The sequence below is a fragment of the Pinus tabuliformis genome, chromosome 3_2, assembly GCF_031772625.1.
Source record: "Pinus tabuliformis cultivar Carrire ecotype Pingquan chromosome 3_2, CPIR1, whole genome shotgun sequence".
Lineage (NCBI taxonomy): Eukaryota > Viridiplantae > Streptophyta > Pinopsida > Pinales > Pinaceae > Pinus > Pinus tabuliformis.
In genome coordinates, this window is record NC_142302.1 from 886,636,577 (window position 1) to 886,657,696 (window position 21,120).

The 21,120-nt window shown below is 38.9% G+C and overlaps 1 protein-coding gene across 13 annotated transcripts in view; it reads right to left on the bottom strand.

The window, feature by feature from the left end:
- Positions 1-4,924: 4,924 nt before the first annotated feature.
- Positions 4,925-21,120, bottom strand: part of LOC149183445 (uncharacterized) — a 246,867-nt gene continuing 230,671 nt past the window's right edge. For 9 of the 13 annotated variants that reach the window (XM_089417132.1, XM_089417131.1, XM_089417130.1 and 6 more), the window contains one exon: positions 4,925-5,905. In XM_089417132.1, coding sequence (XP_089273258.1) covers positions 5,237-5,905 — 669 coding nt within the window. In that variant the 3' untranslated portion in view covers positions 4,925-5,236. The remainder of the gene's footprint in view (positions 5,906-21,120) is intronic. The other 4 variants (XM_089417136.1, XM_089417135.1, XM_089417134.1 and 1 more) reach the window with 1 other exon arrangement.

The following is a 21,120-nucleotide window of genomic DNA, read 5'->3' on the forward strand; positions in this document are numbered from 1 at the left end:
GAAGGCCGGTGGAAATATCCTGATCAAGTTATAAGGAGCACTTGAGTGCCAGAGCGGGATGACATTGGTAGGTGCGCCATCATGGCGGAGGCACCCCGACAGGTATACCTTGGAGGTTGGAAAACAACGTGCAAGAGTTTAAGCGCCAAGATGCAACAAGCAAGCGGGCGTGGCCCTGACACAACACGACAGAACAGTTAATAGCGTGGACCAATGAAATTTGAGCGAGAGGCCCCCACAGTGACAACAAGCCCACTAAGGGCTAGCTCAGAGGCATAATATAGAGGCAATACAGCAAAGCTCTAGCCTAGCGAAAAACAAAGAAAATGGCTTGAACCCAGCGGTTTTTAACAAAATATTTATAAAGGAAATCGCTCACAAAACCAAGGATCGAGGAAACCTTTCTCTCTCCTCCGACAAGACAGGTGGCAGTGTACTATTGGCCTGAACAACGCAAGTGATGATGTCAACATAGGCCAATCAACAATGTACATGTGGCATGCAGATTTAGCGTTTTTAGGTACACAAATGGGCCATTTTTGGGTGACACATGTCACCACTTGGAAGGCACTAGGTGGCTCGAGTGACGTCAACATGACATCATCCTGCTAGCATGACCCCAAAGGATTTGAAGTGACGCACACAGGGAAGAAACGGGTTGATTGGGCTTCGAGATGGTGTGGGCATGTCAGAAACAACTCGTCCCGGAGAGCATTCCTATTGGCTCTTGATGCAGCAAGTGGACACCATAGTACAACTCATCCCACGAGACAGAGCCAAAGGAACTTTAAAGGGGCACAAAGAAATGGATGGGAAGAGATCGTCGGGATACGTCGACATTGACAACAAACAGTCAACCAACAAATGAGAATGAGGTCAGAAGGACCCCACAGAAAATGTCCATAACAGTGTATAAGAGGGCACAAAGGGAATGTGCCAGGAGAGGAAAGTGTTGGGGCATGGAGGACAAACAGGTTAACAGGTGGCAACCAATCAAAGCGCAAGCAGGTGGTCCCCACAGGACATGTTGACCTGGCGGATAGACCCTGACGGTTTATAAAGAGGCACAAATGAATAGCGCTAGGATAAGGAGCTCCGACCTTAATGCTAGCAAGAAGGTATATGGAGTACAAAACCAAGGGCACAGAGTTTTTAAAAGAAAATGAGCCATGGAGGCTCTTAAAGCAACTTAGCGCCTTACCTTTGGTCGTTTTGCATAGAAACAAGACCAATGGCGCATAGCCATTAACACAAGGATTTGGCCGCGAAGGGCTTAAACAAGCTAAGCACCTGAAAGCCTAAGCCAATGGTTGTGGAGACCTTATCATATGGGTCAAATACAAGTAAAGATGTCAGCGAAAGGGGCTTAAGCCAAAAATGGCAGAATTGGCAAGAATTCTTTTTAATAAAAAGACCATGAAGGTCTAATTTGGTAACATGTTAATAAAAAAAAGGGGGGCCCTGGAAATTTTATTTGGCAACGTAGTTTGGTAGTGGTATATTAAAAAGGCCTTTTGGACTATGGTAAAGAGCAGTGGGCACATGTAAGGATGTAATGAGTCGACAACTATCTTTGGCACCATGTTGGGCCAATGATAAAGTAACAGTTCAGTGGTACATTTTGCAGTTAAAGCCAAACACAGCAACAAGCGCTAATCGCATGAACGAGTTGGCAGTGGTTAAAAGGTAGATGTGACAAAATTGGAGGTTCACCAAAAATAGAAAAACTCAGTGAAAACCTGTGACCCCCCATAATTGAGGAAAACAACAGTATAACTCAAAATTTCTTGAAGTAACAGGTAAGGAGCAAAAGAAGACTTGAAGAGCAGAATTAAAAGAGTCAATTGAACAGGACAAAGGCAAAATTAAAGGTACATGCAAAGTTTTGAAAGCAAGATAACTAAAGTCCAATTCCAAAAATATTAGTCCAAAATTATTTAAAAGCATAATTCAAGCAATAAAATTTGTGAATTGCAAGAGCAGAGTGTGTTGATGAGAGTTGTTGGTGCAACATGATAGTGTATGCATAAGGGTGAATCAGAGACCAATCTTGGAATTTGAAAGGTGTTTTAGAATGCAAAGAAGTGCATTGGCAATTCGTGTTGATGCTGCTAGTGCATAACGTTTGGTGATTTGTTCAATAATGTGAAATTACTAAAGGTTATGGTGGTTTTATCAGTATCAAATATTGTTGTAGGTGTTTGTATGGTTGCTTTGTTGAGCAGTTGTAGTGAGCATATTTATTCGTTTATGACATAAGTGGCCTATTGGTTCTAGTTTGAAAATGGATGAAAGAAGGATCAACAAGGCTGGCAAGTGGTAGCTTGCAGATCAAGGGTAGCAACTCCTTCCATTGGGTGCTGCTAAATGTTCAGAGGCAAAAGTCCCTTCTAGTGAGTGTTGATAAACAAGCAGGGGCAAGAGTCTCTTTCAGTATTGACTGATAAACGAGCAGGGGCAAGAGTCCCTTTCAGCAAAGACTAATAAATGAGTAGGGGCAACAATCCCTTTCAGTAAAGACTGATAAACGAACAAGTATAGAAGGTCCTTTCAGTAGCAGCTAATAAACCTACAAGTAGTAGCTTGTGGGGCAATGACGTAATCAAGTTGAAGTTTGTAATGAAATGAAGATTGGTGTCTTGTGTATATGTTGTTCATGCGTTTGATGACGATTATGTTATGATTGAGTTGTGTTGTTGATCCATGAGTGATTGTTAAAGTGATTGAAAACTATAATTTGTGATTTTTTTTATAATTTGGCCACACCATTGATTCACCCCCCACCAGTAGTGTCTTGGTTTTCATTGTTTCTAACAAGCGTTACTTTCTTGCAAGCTTTATTTCCATCTTGTTTCTCATATCTCATATTTGTATATAGTCTATTGTGGTTTTGATTCACTAACACTTGTTTTGCAGCTTGTTATTCCTGTAACTTGAAAAATCATATCTCATTTCCAAGTAGTGTGATTTCTCTTTGAGCATATATTTCTTGCAGGTTATATTTAAAGGCACCGGTCTCTTACAATTTGTCTTGTAGGATTTGAATATATTGTTGACATTTATATGCTCATAAACATTTATACTTGCTAATCAATCTCTAATTTCATTTCAAGTTATATTGAATGGTGATTGCCTTACTAATTTTGTCTTAGAACTTGTTACCTCTAGCAAGTTATCCTTCAGAATATTCTTTAGGGACCACCCCCCTTAGTTTAGCTAGGACAAAGCTTAAACGGAGAGAGTTGGGATCAAGTGATAGCCACTTCTCTGAGCATTGCCACAAAGCACACACCTTGTGGGGTGGAGGATTTTTTCCACATTTTCTAGGTTTGCAATTTCGTGGACAACTTGTATCATAAATGTTACTAAAATGAGATCAACTTCCCAATTAGCAAACTTTTAATGTGGGTAAGATGAAATACTTTATAAACCATCTTGCTCTCATAGATATCATGCATGTGGAATCCTTCATCACACATCTAACATAAACAACTAAAACAAAAATACTAAGATAGAATGAAATCTCAAGATAGAAATACACCGCTATAATAAAATAGTTTGCACCATCACATATATAGTAACCAATAAGCCAGCAACACAATAAGCTTTGAACCCTTTTATGTTATCATTGATCAAGAATGTACTTCATAAGTTCTAATCTGACTATGACAAAATACGCCTGAACCCTATTATATTATAAGAATGTACTTCTTAGGTTCTAATCTGACTATAAACTGTCGACAGTCAGAGGAGAGAATGAAATGGGAAATAGGGAGATCTGACAGCCTAATTCAATTGAGCGAGGAGAGCTTAAATGGGTAAGTTGAAATCTGCTTATCTCCAATCATATTTCAATATTTTTGCAGTTGTATAGCCAAACTGACAGTAATCAGATCCCTTGATGGAGGTCTTGGTGTGAACCACAGCCCAATCCAAATCTGAAAGGACTGCATAACAAGCAGTTTTACAAGGAAACAGATAAAGTTTTGACATCACATAAGAATAGAAAGAGAAAATCCTTTAAATTCTAATCATATCTAGTTAAATTTCAATGATGCTTTCAGTTATATGCATGCTATTCATGGATCAAGTTTTCAGGCCATATTTTGATTGGTTAATTGTATATGTTGATGATGTTTTAATCTTTTTCAAGTCCAAACTGATAGTACTCAGGGAGAGGTCTTGATGTGAGCCACAAGCCCAATCCAGATTCACCCAAAATCTTAAAGGACTGCATAGAGAGACTTTCAATATCACATAGGAATACAAAGAGAAAATCCTTTAGGCACTGTTTTAGCCAACCACCACTTGTAGGTTTCAACTCAAATCCAACTCGTGAATATAAAGGGTCTTGGTCCAATGGTAAAGCGAAGCAAGGGTGTTTCATATCCCAACAAGATTCAAATATCCCAGAGACACATTTCTCCCTTTAAGCACAGTCTTGCCCACGAAAGTGAGCCATTCCATACAGCTGGGTCAGGACCACGAAGATTCAAATATCCCAGAAACGCATTTCTCCCTTCAAACATGGCTGGGGTAGGTGCAAGTGCCAAGTAACTTTGGCATAATAGATACCCATGCATGGGATGCCAGCTTAAAGGATCTTTTGATAGTGTTGTAAATGGGAGGGACATGTCTCCACACAGAAAATTAGAACCATTTTGTGAAAAGATCAGAAGCATCTAAGCAATTTTGGCAGAATCGATACCTTGCCCATGACATCCCACCCCAAAGGACCTTTTGAGAGCGTTGTAAATGGAAGAGCACATTTGTCACACTTAGAAGCATCTTGTGAAAAAATTAAGACATGTTTGCCACCACAGTAACAAGGGAAGCATCTTTTAAAAAAAGAGGGGCACATTTGCCACAATCGGAAGCATCTTACTTAGCTTTAAAAAACAAAATTTTCGTTTATAGATTAAAAACATTTAATATACCATCTGTACATAGTGATTAGGCATGCATAACTAGCATGCAAAATTTCATAAACTACTAACAACAATCCTTACACTTTGGCTTCACGAAGGTCCTAAGATGAAAAAGACAGAATATAATATCCTAATGTTCTACATTTGGAACATGGGCATAAATGCCTAACTACATCACAAAAAAAGACAGTAACATTTTGTTTGTTGATTCCGCTAAAATTTTCTCCTCACCATCCAAATTTATACGTGATTTTTTATGCAGATTTACATTGATAATGCAGCAATCAAACATTTTGTTGAGTGTTTTGTTAACTCAAGTTCAAACCAAGCCAACTGGCTAATAGATAACCAAACTTAGAGGCTGGAGGAGTCAGTATCTGCACAATATGTGGTAATGTAGGAGATGCAAGAGTACCAAGAATAAACCAGTTAAAGCTCAAAAGTGCGAGTGCATCAGAACCCAGCCTGTTCTCTGTTCTTGAGAAGAACCTAAGAACACTATTTAAAGACATTCCCACCACAATGAACAATGCAGTAACTAGTGGCATGCATGGATCTTGAGCCTTCCACGCAATCATGCCAACAATAAGAGAGAGGCAGGCACTAAAAGCACTCTGTACCACTGCATTGTCTTTCCACTTATAAAGCATCTCATCATCTCTAGCAACTGCTTTCATTTGTGTGATAGGAGGCATTGGAAAATGACTGGATGATTTTGCCCTACATGCAAAGAGACGGTTCTTATGCAAATCATTCTCTTCAGAATTATGATAATTCCCCAGTTTATCCATAGGATAGTCGCTCTGGGACTTTCCTTGTCTTTCAAAGTCATAATCCCATACTCTGTGTTTATATTTACAGCTCTTACTGTTTACATGCTTGACACCATCTTTTTCAACTCCATTTTCTTCAGGCTTCAGAAAAAAGGTTTCTATTTCCTCCTTCAGGTTCAGGTTCTGAATTTCTAAATCTTGCACCTAAGAAGACAGCACAAAAAATCACAACAACTAAATATTAAAGTGTCCAACTGAACATCCATAGAATAAACAAACAAGGTAACTCCAAAGAAAGCTCCAAACAACTTCATTTCTAATCTTGTAATAATGCTCAAACAAATGCAGAGGCAACCCCCTTTGATTGGCAGGGTTTTGACATTTCATTAAGAATAACAAAATGCAAGTAGTGAACTACGGTGATATACACATTGAGACAATATTGTGAATGTTGTACATATCTGAGTTTGAGATGATAAGAATGTGAGCTATTGCCTTTCAGATCTACAGAATCTTTTCCAACCAATAACAGTAGTGTCACCTTGACATTCTTTGCAACAAGACAATTATTTTTCCTTTCTTGTGCAAGCATCATAATCACTATTTCACTTCCCATTGCAACCCAGGCTAGAAGGCAAGCATTTGTGACTATGATCAATATTTGTGGCCTTTAATTTTTGTCTCCATTTTTGCAACTTCGGTTCCTAGACTCGCATTTTCTTGATAAGATTTATACGCACATCTGGGCAGGAACTTACATCATTACCAATGTAAGTGGTACTTCAGACGGTTTGTTCCCCAACCTTATTTGTTTAGAGGCGTTTGTCTATGCATCATACAAGGACAAGTTGGAGAATTGTTTAACTTTTAGAAGGTGAAAATATTGAAGTGTTCAACAAAGAGAGCATATAAAAAAGGAAAAAATTAATGATGTCTGTTACCCCTCATCACATTGCATGATGTTTAATCTTTTGATCTTGTGATTTTCATCACAATGGATGAGTTTGCAGCATAGCGCTTTTGAAATTTTCATGGATTGAGGTATATCCCTTCATACTATTTGATTGGGTTAGTGTTTTGGTGGAGAAGACACATTTTCTCCTTGGTGGATTGTCATACTTGATGGCTCATCTAGTGGAGCATTCTTCATATTGCCTTTGCTTAATGGATCAATCTTTTGGCGTCAATTTTCAGTGATGATGCTTGCTTGCTACCTCATATGATCATGGTGCTGTCCTTGGTACACTTGTTACGCTTCTTGGTCATTTATGATAGTTCTGACCCTCCAAGGGGTTGGATAATGGTGGCGTGAGATGTGACATGGCATATTTGTAGTGGATGGAAATTGATGGATACAAGGGCATGGATGCACATACTCTTCTTGGTTCTTCCCTTATGGTGTGTCCTACCACTAGCAATGGTGGGTGTGCATTCCCCAAAGGAGAGTATGTGGAATGTACACTTTTTAAATGGCCCCCTCAATCACATCACCATGGTGGGATTATTTCTAAATGATTTATTATCGTTAGGTGATGTGCCTTGTTTTCCCTGTTATCATCATCATATTGTGTGTGGAGGCTTGCCTCTAACAGATGTGGTGGTGTTTGAGAGGTATTTAAGGGTCTTCCATAATTTTGATCTCGCATTTGATTGACCCTTGGAGGGGGGGATACCCCTCATGGGGTGTGGTACCCATCAACTAAGAGCTTCCCTAAGTTTTATTGATTAATTATTGCTCCTAGATGTTGTGATTTGAGTATGCTTATTGGCATTCTCATTTTGGTTCATGCTTATTATTAAGTACTTCTCTTTCACATACATTTTTATGGTGATCTAGCACATGCTTATTATTAAGGAGTACTTCTCTTTTGCACACATTTTTATGGTGATCTAACATATTTTCCTTCTGGTCTGAATACCCCTAAGAATATTGTCTATCTAGTGATGAGGTGTCATTCAATGGTTTGAGGGAGTAGAGTTCTCCCCTTATTGGCATATTTTTCCATACGTGGAAATCGCCCCTTTACTAGCACATATTTGGAGGTACGGTGGAGATGAGGGTGGTTTTAGCCTTAGTTTTTCTTTCCAACCCATGCTATTGCATTATTATATGATTTGTTGGAGAAAAATTACTATTTATTATACTCATCTTCTTCGTTCACCACACATGTGAAAAGTTATTACACACTTCTCTAGGGCACACTCTCCTTTGGGTTTATTTTATTATTTGTTGAGGGAGGTTATAACCTAAGTCACAGGACACGTCCTCCAAGGTCCCGTGTCCCGTATTTTACGTGCCGGACACGAAAACGGCCTTAAAACGTGTCGAAAACGTTTTTCATCGTGTCCTGTAAAATGTAAAACGTATTCGCTGGTTTTCATTGTGTCCTGCATCTGGAAAACGCGTATTCCGTTGATAGAAAACGTTGCTTGCATAAGCTGCAATTTGTTTTGAAAGAAACAAATAATTTTTGAGTGGGGCAGCTTAATGATCAAGTCTAGGCCCTAGTATTGATATGCTATTCATGGTAATGTTAAATTCTTAAAGTAAAAGTGACATTCTCCTTAATCTTCATTTTCATCCTTTTACTTAAATTTTTAACATTACCATGAAATGACTCAGGATGTTTGAGAATGGTTCCGGCCTCATTGGATTTCATATGGAGAAAGTAGAATTTTAGATTTCATTCAAAATGCAGTAGACTTATCAATTTTTCAGGATTTCAGGATTAGGAGATTGTAATGTTTCCAGGTGACACCACATGCCTGGCTACCCCTACCACCAGTAGAGGACGTGGTCTACCTCCTATAGCTCCTACTTCTAGTTCTTCAACTTCTAGAGCATAGCAAACTCCACTGCCAACTCCACCAGCACCAGCATCTACATCTAGAGGGAAAGGGAAAGTTGTGGCATTTTCTCGCAAGAGGGGCAGAGGAAATCAATAGGATTAGACTTTAGTTATTTTCTTATGTGCTTGTAAGTTGTACATGAAAAATGAACATTGAATATTCAAGAATCAAGACCAAGCATATCACATTCTAATTTCTAAATAGTAAATTTTGATTCTATTTATTTTTTTAAAGTGAACTATGAACTTTGAGAAGTAATTATATTTTAATTTGATTAGATAAGCTGCAACCTGCAATTTAATATGGATAAAAAACTATATTTCGGTATATATATATATATATATATATAGATATTTTTTATTAAATATATATAAAACGTGTCCCTCGTGTCCTGTTTCAAGGTCGCTGCATTTCGTATTGAATACTCGTATTTACGTGTCCTCCGTGTCTCATGTCCTCGTGTCATGTGACTTAGGTTATAACCAATGTTCCACCAAGACTCCGGGACGGGGAGACGCGGGTGCGGGGAGATGCACAAAGGGGACGTGTGGGAGTACCCTGAAATTTTAGGGAAATTTAGGGGGGACGGGGGGACGTCGGGGTATATAATTTTTTTTCCTTTTTAATATATATATATATATATATATATATATATATAACTCATATTCAATAATGAAAGCATAAATAGAATGATACATACATAATTGAATTAAATAATGAAATACATTGATCCATACTCATCATCCTTACTAATACATACATGATTCATCCATAAACCACAAGATTCAATAATGAAATACTCTGATCCATATTCAATATTCATTATTCACCATTCTCGAATCTACATTGATTTAATAATTAAATTCATCATTCATCATTCTAGATTCTAAATCGATTTAAAATAAAATTCATCATTTATCATTCTAGAACCTAATTAGTACTAAGCAAAATAGACTATAATAGACACTGAAATCTAAAGACTGGAATAGTAAATTGATATAACTAAAACTCAAAAACAATGGAGTGATGAGTCTAAAAGTCACTCTAAAGTACACAAAGGGCTTGGTGCTCTTGATTAAATACTAATTCCATACCCTTGTACATGACAAAATGCAATGGAAACATTGCACTCTATCGAATCCCGAATTCTTGGAAAACTGTTAAGTCTGCTGGATTTTGAGTGAGATCTAAAATTCTATTTTCTCCATATGAAATCCAATGAGGTCAGAACCACTCTCAAACATCCTGAGTCATTTCATGGTAATGTTAAAAATTTAAGTAAAAGTGACATTCTCATTCTCCTTTATCTTTCATTTTCATCCTTTTACTTTAAGAATTTAACATTACCATGAATAGCATAGCATTAGTAGGGAAATATGGTCAAATACTACATTTTCCCTGTCATAAATCATTGTTTACAAGCAAATTTAAGGGGGGATGCATAGCCCATTTTGAGGGAGTCGCGTCCCCCACACTGGGGAAACGTCCCCCCCTGCGTCAAACGTTTCCCCAGACGTCCCCCCGTCCCGGGTGCGTGGGGTGCGCGCACCTGACCCTGGGGGACACTCCCCGTGGAACATTGGTTATAACTACCTTGACCCATTCTTCTAGAGAGCACCTTCATGGAGTTGGTTGAGATTTATGGATTCAAGGGCACTTCTCTTATGGAGAATATTTATTGTATTTCTTGGATAAGAGCCCTGTTACCTCACATGTCAACAAGGGTACACATATATCAGTGCAACATTTTTTGTCACCATTGTAACCCCAAGATCACAAGTCAAAAGAAATGTAAAACCCATGATGTGAGGCCCTGTATTAGGTATCTTAGACCTATGTCTTTGTCATTGAATCAGTATTTTGTTGTCTTGGTCGGACCATGGTTAGTCCCTTGAAGTTTCTTCCAATTACTCTCGCCCTGTAAAATATTGGATGGCCTTAGGTGGACTCATGGTTTTATGGAAGCCTATATTTGTAGGGGTGATCACTAGTGTATAGGCTGGTCCAACCCGCGTCAAGGTGCACCTATGTCATTCCACATGGTTAGGGTCTATTGACTCTGTAAGTGACTTTGTATTTGATGCACTACTCCTCATGACAACTCTTAAAGCATGGTAGTCTCATTTGACAACATTTCACGTTTCTCGAGGCAATTCATGGTTCCCAATGCAAGGAGGTCCTGGTGGTAAAAAAGTCAACTTGGTCTTAGAATGTGTAGTTTGATGAGAGGATTCCATGCCACACGGAATTTCAAAATGTGTAGTTTGATGAGAGGATTCCATGCCACATGGAATTTTTCCAATCAATGCATCCAATGGCTAGTTATGACTTGATCAAACTTGGAATAGGTCATAGCAAATTTCCAAGGGACAAAACAAGCAGAATGTTGGGCAGAATTAGACATGCATTATATCAAAAGTGATTATCACGAAGAGACAAACAATACCCATGTGTCAGATTTCAAATATTAGTCAAGGATTTAGAGAACTAGCACAAGGAGGTGATGATGTGGCATACAGGGTGATGATGTGGCAATGCTCCATAGGATATGGAAAATCTAAGGGATACCCAATACAAATCAAGACCTACAAAGCAATACCTAGGTTCCAAAATTGCCAAGTGGGTAAGGGTGTTGAAGATCCAACAACAGGATGGCTAAGTCAAATTATTCAAGGAGAAAAGTCAAGTTGAACTAATCGTTGGACGTCAAAGTAACCATTGGGACGAGTCAACTAGCCATTAGAAAGAAGATGGACTAGGGAGTTGAGCATGGGGCTGAGATTGTATCCATTTCAAGATGAATTTGTCCACCAAATGTACAAGTCAAACTCCTCAAACAAGTCATGCTCTTCCATGGACCAAGTTGAATTTGTTATGCACCAAATTAGTTGAACATTGATCCTTCAAGGCTCACTATTTTGACTATTGACCAATGAGGACCACAAGCAAGGGGCAATATTGAGCTAAATCATGGATATTTGTCCAAGTCAACCCCTAAGTGGAAGAATTAAAAATTAATCTATAATATTTCATGAATTATTTACCAAGTCTCCAATATGTGGATTGCTAGTAATATATTTTCTTGAGGGAGAGTCAAAACTAGCCATAAGCTAGTTGTAGTCTATTCATTACAATTTTGTCTATAAAGGCTAGCCTCCCCTCATTTGTAATGTTGTTGTTGTCATTTGAGATTAGCGTTATCATAATAAAAGAGCTCATTCTTGCAAACCTATGTATACTTTTTTTAATATGCATTGTGCGGAGTGATTCGTATTTCCATTCTATTTCTTGATATATGTTATGGGGTTTTTGTTACCACACAATCTAGTAGGGGCCCTAGGAGGGGTACTTGAAGGACAACTACTAGACCAAATGGCAACAACGAGACAAGGACCCACTGTCACCTCAGTCGATGTCCCCTGCTCTCTACAAACTTTCACCAATGGGAGGAGTCCCGGTATGGAGGAAATCACTAGGAGGATAAGGTCAATAATAAGCTAGAATATGATTTCCAAAGCTCATTCAAAGGAGAGGCTCAAATAATGGCTTGCTTGCTTCAAGAGCAAGATAAAGGCTCTCCAAGAAAGGCTCAAGGATGGGAATCAAGGTCTAGGGATTTTTGATGATACAGTAAGATAATGTATCCTAGAATCAAGATCTCTAATATAGCTATGGCTAGGGTTGAGAAACCTAGGTTGGGTCCACATTGGACCTAGGGTTTTAAGGTTTATCATGAAAGAGACACCTCCAAGGAGGACTCTAGGTCAAGCTAGGACAAAGAAAGGGTTAAAATTGATCAAACCTTGATTGAATGTAACCCTCAACAAGTCTCTCACTATGACGTTAAAGGTTGACTTCCAAAATCCGAGCTAGGGCTTAGCTTTTCTCACAAATGAACCATTGAAAACCCATGAAACTTGGTGAACCTCTAGAGGAGACAACAACGCAGAAGTTTGTCCAAGTGGAAGTGTAAAATCATCCCTCTAGAGAAATTCGCATGATGCCCTAGCAAGGATGTCTAGGTGAGAGACCGAAATTTTTGGGAGAAAAAGAAGAGGAAAAAGGGGTTGACCACCAAATTTGCTCGGATCAGTGCCTTGTTCTTGGGCTATGGAGTCTATGTGATTCGAAATCCGGCCAAAATCATCTTCAAGGAGGCTAGAAAATGATGCCCTAGCAAGCACTCTCTAACATTTACCCACCCAATATTTATGGACTTTCATGGAAAGAAAATGAGTTCTACTCCACTAGGAACATTCATCTACTTGTTATCAATGAGTAACATGCACAAATTTGCAATCTAACATTCTTTTACAATGATATTCAACAATTAGGGCATGAAAGAACAATAGCTAGTTGCATAATTTCCACACATTAGACATTATTATGCAAATATCTTTCAAAAGAATACTTACAAGACAACAAGAGATATATCCAAATCCAAAATCAAGAAAATGGCTCCAAGAGAACGAAAATTTCAGCTCCAAAGATATCAAAATGCATCAAGAGATCTCCAATAGACAAACCAAGAAAAGTGTGAAATTCTCTTAGGAGAGAACTAATCTCGATTCCCAAGTCAAGTGATGATGATTCACAAATGAGGCTCAATTTTATTTATATGAGCCTCAAGGGGTTTGATTTAATCTAGTTAGCATAATAAGCCCCTAAAACAACTCTAATGTGCAAAATAGCAATACAATTCGTGACGAGCCCATCAAATAGCTCCAAAAGTACAATATAAGCCCTCCTAATGAGGCCGAAATGATATAATCATGGTGCAAAGGGCCGTTGGAAGGCCAATATATGTCCCTCATGTGCCAAAATGAAGAAGAGGGCTCTCAAAATCATGACCAAGGGGTTGGCCCCTTGGTTTCCAAACAAAACATATGTGGTGCTCCCAAGTGGCCGTGGGGCATAGTGAATGGTCTCATGGGTCTACAACTGGATCAAACATGTCAATACTCCATCCATAAGGACAAGAATGATGATACAAGCCCTCCCATGTCTCCCTAGGTGAGGAAAAACCCCATATGGGCCCTTGATCATATACCAAGTGTCTAGTGCAAAGATGTGGTCGGTTGGGCAATGTGCTCCAATTGCATCATCATCTCTGCATGACTGGGGCACGGGCAAGCCAAATTTGGTGCTGAATAAATCCCATGGTGTGGCAATCAATGCTTTGCTATGGAGGAGGTCCATGGCTCTCAACTCTCACCCTACAATTGCCATCATGACCCTCTAGAAGGCTTGGATCCCGTATAAGGAGGCCAAAGTTACAAACCCAAGGCAAAGACCCACCTTCAATCCCATATAAGATCCAATGCATCTCCTCACCTTCTAGTACAACAATTCCTTAGTGCAATTGAGTAAATGAGCTTATGAATCAGGGATCAAGTGGACACTTCATAGTGGCATGCCATCCCATAATGGACTTTAAAATGTACAGGTGTCCCTAGGCTCAAGAGGGAGGTTAATAAAGGATCCTATTAGGTGGTCTCAACCTCTAAGGGAGTGACAAGTCCATGGTAGATCTGTCAAAATGGCAGGTGCCATGTGAAATATTGGTGGAACGGAGTGTGGTAGCAAGGGAAGGCTCCAAGCCACATGTCATGGTACAAGGGTAACTAGTTGCAATAATGAGGGAAGCCCACACATGGGTGTATAAATGTAGGAGGGAGAAATTGTGGTACATGAGTTACCCCGACGTTAGTTTTCCCACCCTTTTTCATATGCCTTTTACTGATTATTGATTTTTCTTTTTACAACTGCATGGGGCTCCAGGGAATGAGAGCATGATGTAAATGATATAGTAGTGAATACCCCCCTTAAGGTTGGGCAATTCATCGACTACCAAGGGTTGGGACAATCATGGGTTGCTTAATGATGCAGGGGGCTCATATAGGGCCCTAGGAACCAGGGTGATGGCCATGACACGGGGTAGAGCTCATGTTCTGATTTTGCCCAAGTGCTAAATTTTTATGTCCCGACTATCTTTTGCATTTTATGGTATATTTCCCTGTTGTAAGTGGCCAAATTATGCTTTTACTTTTCTTTTTTGTTGCATCAACCTTCGGGGCATCGTTCCACGCCCAACCCAAAGTGTGGACAAGGGGAGGGGGGGCTAACTCCTTGTGGACCCAATGGACAAATGTGGACCCGGATGGGAAATATGTGAAAAGGGGTTATAATGAGCAGAGGGGAGTGATGTATGTAGTGTTGGGAAGCAGGACCACGAAACCAAAATTGGGGTTTCCCATGTACTATCACTCCTAAAGCTAGTAGCCACTAGAGGAGATTCCATAGAACTGGGATACAAGACTAACCACCAAGCTGAGTAAGGGGACAATAATACAGACCAAGCTCATTCTTTCTGTCGAATCCCCCCACTAATCCATGTCTAGATGTGTCCATGATAAGTAAGCAAAAATACCCAATTGCATAATGAAAAGCCATACCTTCAGACTTGGCTTAGAATAGTGGCACATCGAGCTATCTAGTGGTTGCAAGGGGTTGTTGGCTGTCGGCTAAAGAAAAATCTAGAGAAAATTTCTCCTATGGTTGTCACCCACTAGTGGTGGGTAACAATTTCTATTCTAGTTTTCTCAATAATAAATAAAATCATGCTAAAGCTAACAGATCTTGTCATTAAAGGGCTACATAGTCACATGGAAGGGGCAAACTAGCGGGTGACCCCACTTTGTCAATTTGTTTTGCAGGTGGATTGATCCAAGCAACTAGACCATTCTGAGAGGGATCTTCAAATTGTGTAGGGTCTTGTATTCATCGCACACAAGATTTCAAGGCCGAAGAAGCCACTTTGAGAGAGGTCACTCCTGAGTAGGTGTGAAATTTATTAAGGAAGTTAAGTCGATTATGGGAATAATTTCTATTCAAGACTAAACCCACTCCTTTTATTTTAGCAGGTTGTTGGAAAAATTTGTCATTGATGTCAAAGGGTGAATGGGCCAGTACTTGCTTGAGGATTTGCATGCACATTTTAGCGAATTTGGTTACAAGGACCTCCTAGAGTGATTGTCCTTTTCATACCATTTCATTTGATAGGTGGCACATTTTGTGGGTCTTGCTCATTGGAAAGATATTAATATTTAATGATTGATGCCCCAATCAATGGGTTTCGCACCAACACATTTGCCCTAAAGGTTTTTAGCCTTAACATTCATTGTTGCCCTAAAAGGAAGGTCAAAATTCATAAATTAAGAAGCCTAAATTCATTGGTACAAATCTGCCTTGAGAGGAGATTACAAAAAAGGAAAAGTTTGATTTTTAAGTGTCCTCCTTGTATAGGTCAGCTTGATAAGAGTTCAGTTCGGCTCTAAGAACAGTGATGTCCATTTAAAAGTCGGTCCAATTTGTGTGACTAAACAAGTATAAATACACAAGCTCTCTCCCCCACTTAACCTCCAACTCGTCCAAGGAAGCAAGAGACAAGTTCGGGTTTGTTGAAGGAGACTTAGTGGTTCATATCTCATGAACTTTAAAAGAAGTTGATGGAGCAAGTATTTGATTCTGGTTTCTATGGCTCTTGGGATATGGTTTTAGTGATGTTATGATCTACATTTGAAGTATATCATTGGATCTGGAATCTGAACCCAGTCACTTTGTTGCACTAATCACAAGAGTAGAACTCAGCCTGGTATTGGAGGAATTTCGGCTTCCCTACAGTTCTAATTTTGACCTCTTGAGGACAGACCTTGGTGCCTGCAACTCGACCCTTTACCTCAAAATCAACCTTGCAATTCACATCTGAAATTTTCGGCCCTTTACCTCAGGCTTGGCCCTGCAATTTGCATCTGAAATCTTTGGCCCTATACCTCAGACTCGGCCCTGCAACTAGGCCTATTCACCTGAGATTCTCGACCTTGTACTTTAGGTTATTGCAGATCTTCCTAGAGCTATATTGAAGTTGTTTTGATCAATCTTGAAGAACATTTTTGAAGCTATGTTTGAGAGTTCTAGAAGATTATTGAAGACATTTTTGGAGTTGGTTTTTGATATGTTTTGAGGAATTCCTGAGGAGCAGTCTTGAACTTGAAGCATTCTTGAAGAAGTTTCTGAAATGTCCTTGGAGTGACTCTACAACAGCTTTTTTGGAAGCATTCTTGAATACTTTTGGAGAATCCTTTTTGGAGAAATCTTGAAGACACTTTAGAGTAGATTTTGGAGACCCTTTTTGGAGGAGCTCTTGGAGCCTTACTTGTAGCAGATTTTGGATCAGCACTTGAAGCAGTCTATGAAGTATTATAAAAAGGCATTTTTGAGCAGACTAGGAGCAGATTTCTAAGACATTTGTTGAAGCCTTCTAGAAGTAGACCTGAGGCAGACTTGGAGCAGATTTTGACATTTGTTGAAGAAGACTTGGAGACGACCTTTGAAGTCTTGGAACAAGTTGTTGAAGACAAGTAAGGGTATTGATAATCTAAGGTATGAAATTGTCTTTATAAAATTTGAGTGTTGTTGTAATTGGGCCATTGTCCCTGGTATGAGAGCCCAAGAAGATCTTATTTTATCTTTTATTCTATAGGGTGGCAAGGTGGTGCTAGGGAAGGAAGTTGTAGCTTCCTTCAGGAGGTTTTCGCCTCCTTCTAGTGGGAGTTGGTAAATCTTGGGGTTGTAGCCCTTCTAGTTGTAGCTGGTAAACCAAAAGTTGTAGCTTCCTTTGTAATATCTATATCTATATATATATATATATATATATATATATATATATATATAGAGTGCCCATTTGATGCAATGTTATTGGCTAATCGTTTGATACTTAAATTGTTGACATTTACAAAACACTGATTCACCCCCCCCACCCCCCCGCCCAAATAGTTTTTCCAACACAGATTACATCGACTTAAGAGGGTGTTAATTTTGCACTCCAACAAGGGTGAAGTAAGCAAAGAAACAAGTATAATCCAACAACCACTTCTTATTAAAATTCTAAGACCTTTTTTGTTTTCTACATTTTGGATGTTGGACACCTAATCCGCTAAGGGTTAAGATGTGGGGGTTGAACAGTCAAAGGGAGTCCAAGAAACATTGGAATATGAATCCAACAGTCACACCAATGTATTATAAATGTACATCATGTGAATAATAAAGTATCTCACGATTATCTTTCATATTCTGTCAATTGCATGTGTGTTTAACATGGCATCAGAGTAGGCGATCTCTTGCCCTGCTCAAGTGTGAGCCACTTGTGGCCTTTGTAAAGTTGCCCTCTCCTCCTTGTTTGTTCTATGCCTTTCTGAGCGTTTGTAAGAGCAGAGACCGGTCATCTATCAATTTTGCACCTGTTAGACTTGTCATCTTCAACCTGCCTCACCTCAACGTTTTTTGTGTCATTCTCTACCATTTTCTTGCACCCTGCTGCATGTTGTTCTGAAAATTAATTAAAAAACGACCACCTGTAGCACAATAGCGACCACTATAGGACCGAGCTTCCTATGGAACAAAGGCATCAAATCTTTCATCTTTGCTGAAAGCAGTGGTATATATTTGTTGGAGAGTGTGTTGAATTTTTTAGGGTTGCATTGATAATGTGCTGGAGTGATTCTCGTTCCCTGGAGCGTTGCCTCCTATGTAGAATTTGCAGTGAAAATATGGCATATATGCAATAGTATGGTGAATACGGTGTTCGTTGCCATTGAATGCACATAATCGATTTTTGTTGGATTGTGGTACTAGACAGTGTATGCTCTGCGTTTGGTAGAAGGTCGTTTGGTATTCTATGGTATGTATGTTGCACTATATTGATTGATGAATGTTTGCTTTGGGCGTTAAACTGTTTTAAGGGTTGCGCTGTTTGAAGATAGTTTTACATGTGTTCATTGAATAATGGTATGCTGGCAACTCATTTAAGAGGACCGTTATATGTTGACTGATGAACGTTGGAAACCATGTATGAAAATTGGGTGTGGTGTCATGAAAACCTATTCCTAAAAGATCGGTGTATGCAACCTCTGTTGAAGCCGTGGAACAATTTGCATTATATACAAATCATTTGAAGCGTTGAAAAGTTTGAATTGTGCATTGGACTGTACATACGCCTGAATGGTATGTTAAAACCAAGTTTTGTATGTCTTTGCATAGAAAATAATATAAAATAATATATGTTGCAGGTCGATATATTATGAAAATTGAATGTTTTGAATGACCGTGTATCATATGGTGTGCGTTGAAGTTTTTACATACTTTTTAATGTATGCATATGGTAACTTTTAAAAGATAGTTTATATGCGTTGATTTTTAAAAGGGGGTCATATGCTCATATAAGTGTGGCATGTTTAATGGTTCATGAGTGAATGAGTGAAGTTATAAAATATGCTTTGTGTCCCTTTTAAAGAAAAATCATAAAGCGTATGGAGTAAAGTGTGTGTATGGAATGTTTTTTAAAAAGGTGTATATGAAGTGATAATGCATCTGAGCTGATTTTTGAAGAAGGTCGTGAGTGGTATGTTATGTGATGTATTATAGGCCACATATGATATATGATGATATATGGTATATGGATAATATGAAAGTGGTTTGAGTTTTATGGTATATGAGTATGTATGGAGTGATGATACTTGTGGTATGGTTCTCATATGGAAGGAAGCAACTATTATTGCAGCTGAAATTGAAGCAATAAGTGCATTGAGCAGTGAGTAATTTATGCCTTGTGTTGTATTGGTGTTGAACTATTTACATATATGTGCACTTTGAAGGTCAAGAGTCCCTTTTATATATGTATTGGTTCATATTAGTTTGTAGTCTGGTGGAGCACCTTTTTATTTGATTTTGGGAGTGCATTCAACAATTTAAATTGTTGGAAAATGGCTGATGGAATATCGGAATTACTAAACAATCTAATACATTCTACTGTCAACATCACAATTGTTGAAGAAAGTGTAACTAGGTTCGGTCTTCATAATGACATGATCTTTGTAAATGATGTAATAAAAGGAAATAAATTATTTTTGTATGCCTTGCTACATGGGTTTCATGAGCAAGAAGTGTCACTAGGTGAAAGACTTCTTCTTGATGTCTTTAGGATTTATTTATATGTCAAAGAGTCATGTCATATGTATAGAAACTCTTCATGAGTTTATGTAAATGTATTCAAGTCCACAAAGTTGTGAAGAAGCCCTCCAAAGACCAAGCATAATCCTCCAAGAAGTTTGCAAGCGAAAACAAGAAGAAATTATTCATGTCAGCTCCAAATAGAATTAATTAAATAAATGAAAGTCACGTCGGCTCAAGGAAAGAGTCATGAAGGTTCATGGGTTCATGTCGGCTCAAGGAAAGAGTCATGAAGGTTCATGGGTTCATGTCGGCTCAAATATAGGTGGCTCACCACTATAAATACCCCGTCAAGGTATCCACAAAATGCAGATCACAGTTTCGCATCTCTCTCTGAAATTTCATGTGAGTATTGGGTGTAGGTATACGCAGTTAAGAAGGGACAGACCTCGCATAAGGTATCCGCAATCTAGAAGGAGATCTTGCATTCCTCTGAAGCCTCACATGAAGGAGTCACATTAGGGCTTGACTGCACCTCAATTGGGTATTAGGTGCAGTCATGGCCAGATCTCGGGTGCATAAACAACTTCGAATGAGGACGCAACATTGACTAAAGTCTGGGCTAGATCCTATTCTCGGCATACCTGTAGGTGCAGTCAAGATGGATCTCAGATGATGGAGGAGAAAGGACTGCGGATGAGGTCACAACATTGGCATGAAGTCTGTGCTATTAATCTTAGCATATATATAAGTGTATCTATGCTCTTACTACCTCATATACCCTTAACAGATCCCAGTGTAACGTTATGTTTGGTTACAGTATCAAAGATGCAGTCCTGACAACAATATCCTCGATGCACAGTATTCATCACAGTCTCGGCATTAATGAAAAGGTAAGGATCTAGAATACTATCACAGTCTTGAAGGATGTATTTATATGATGAGGAAAGACTCACTGTGTAGACATAAGAAGGATCACAGTGATCTCTCAGTCTTGACATATTCTCTTGGCATATAATAAAAGGTAAGGTATGGTGATGATCCTAGTGCTTGATGAAATATGGTGAACCAGTCATCCTAATGATTGTCATAATGGAGCCCTAAATGAAAGCATCGAATAAAGAACACAGTGAAGATCTCAATAGATCTCAGTGATATGAGAAAGATGCAACAGTGACGACTTCAAAAGTGCAGCAAACATGAACATCTCAGCAGTGATGGAGCAGAGGACTGATGTCTTGGTTTTGGAGAGGCAGATTGTATCAAGGGTCATGGTCTTGGTATTTGTCAAGTGAATCTCCATAAGAAGAATTTCGCGTGGGTTTTCCTCTTCAAGAGGGAGAGGTTTTGGCCTTGGCAAAAAGCCAAATATTCGTGTTCTTGTCTCTTTTGGTTTTTGATAGCAGTTCGATGAAGCTAACATATACACACTGATAATGAAGAAACATTAAGCTAAGATAAATTGTATAAATACTTCACAAATTGTTATCATGTAACAAAGAATCAACTTGATTATGTGTGCCCTAGATTCTTCAACAACAATCATGATTGATAAAGCCATT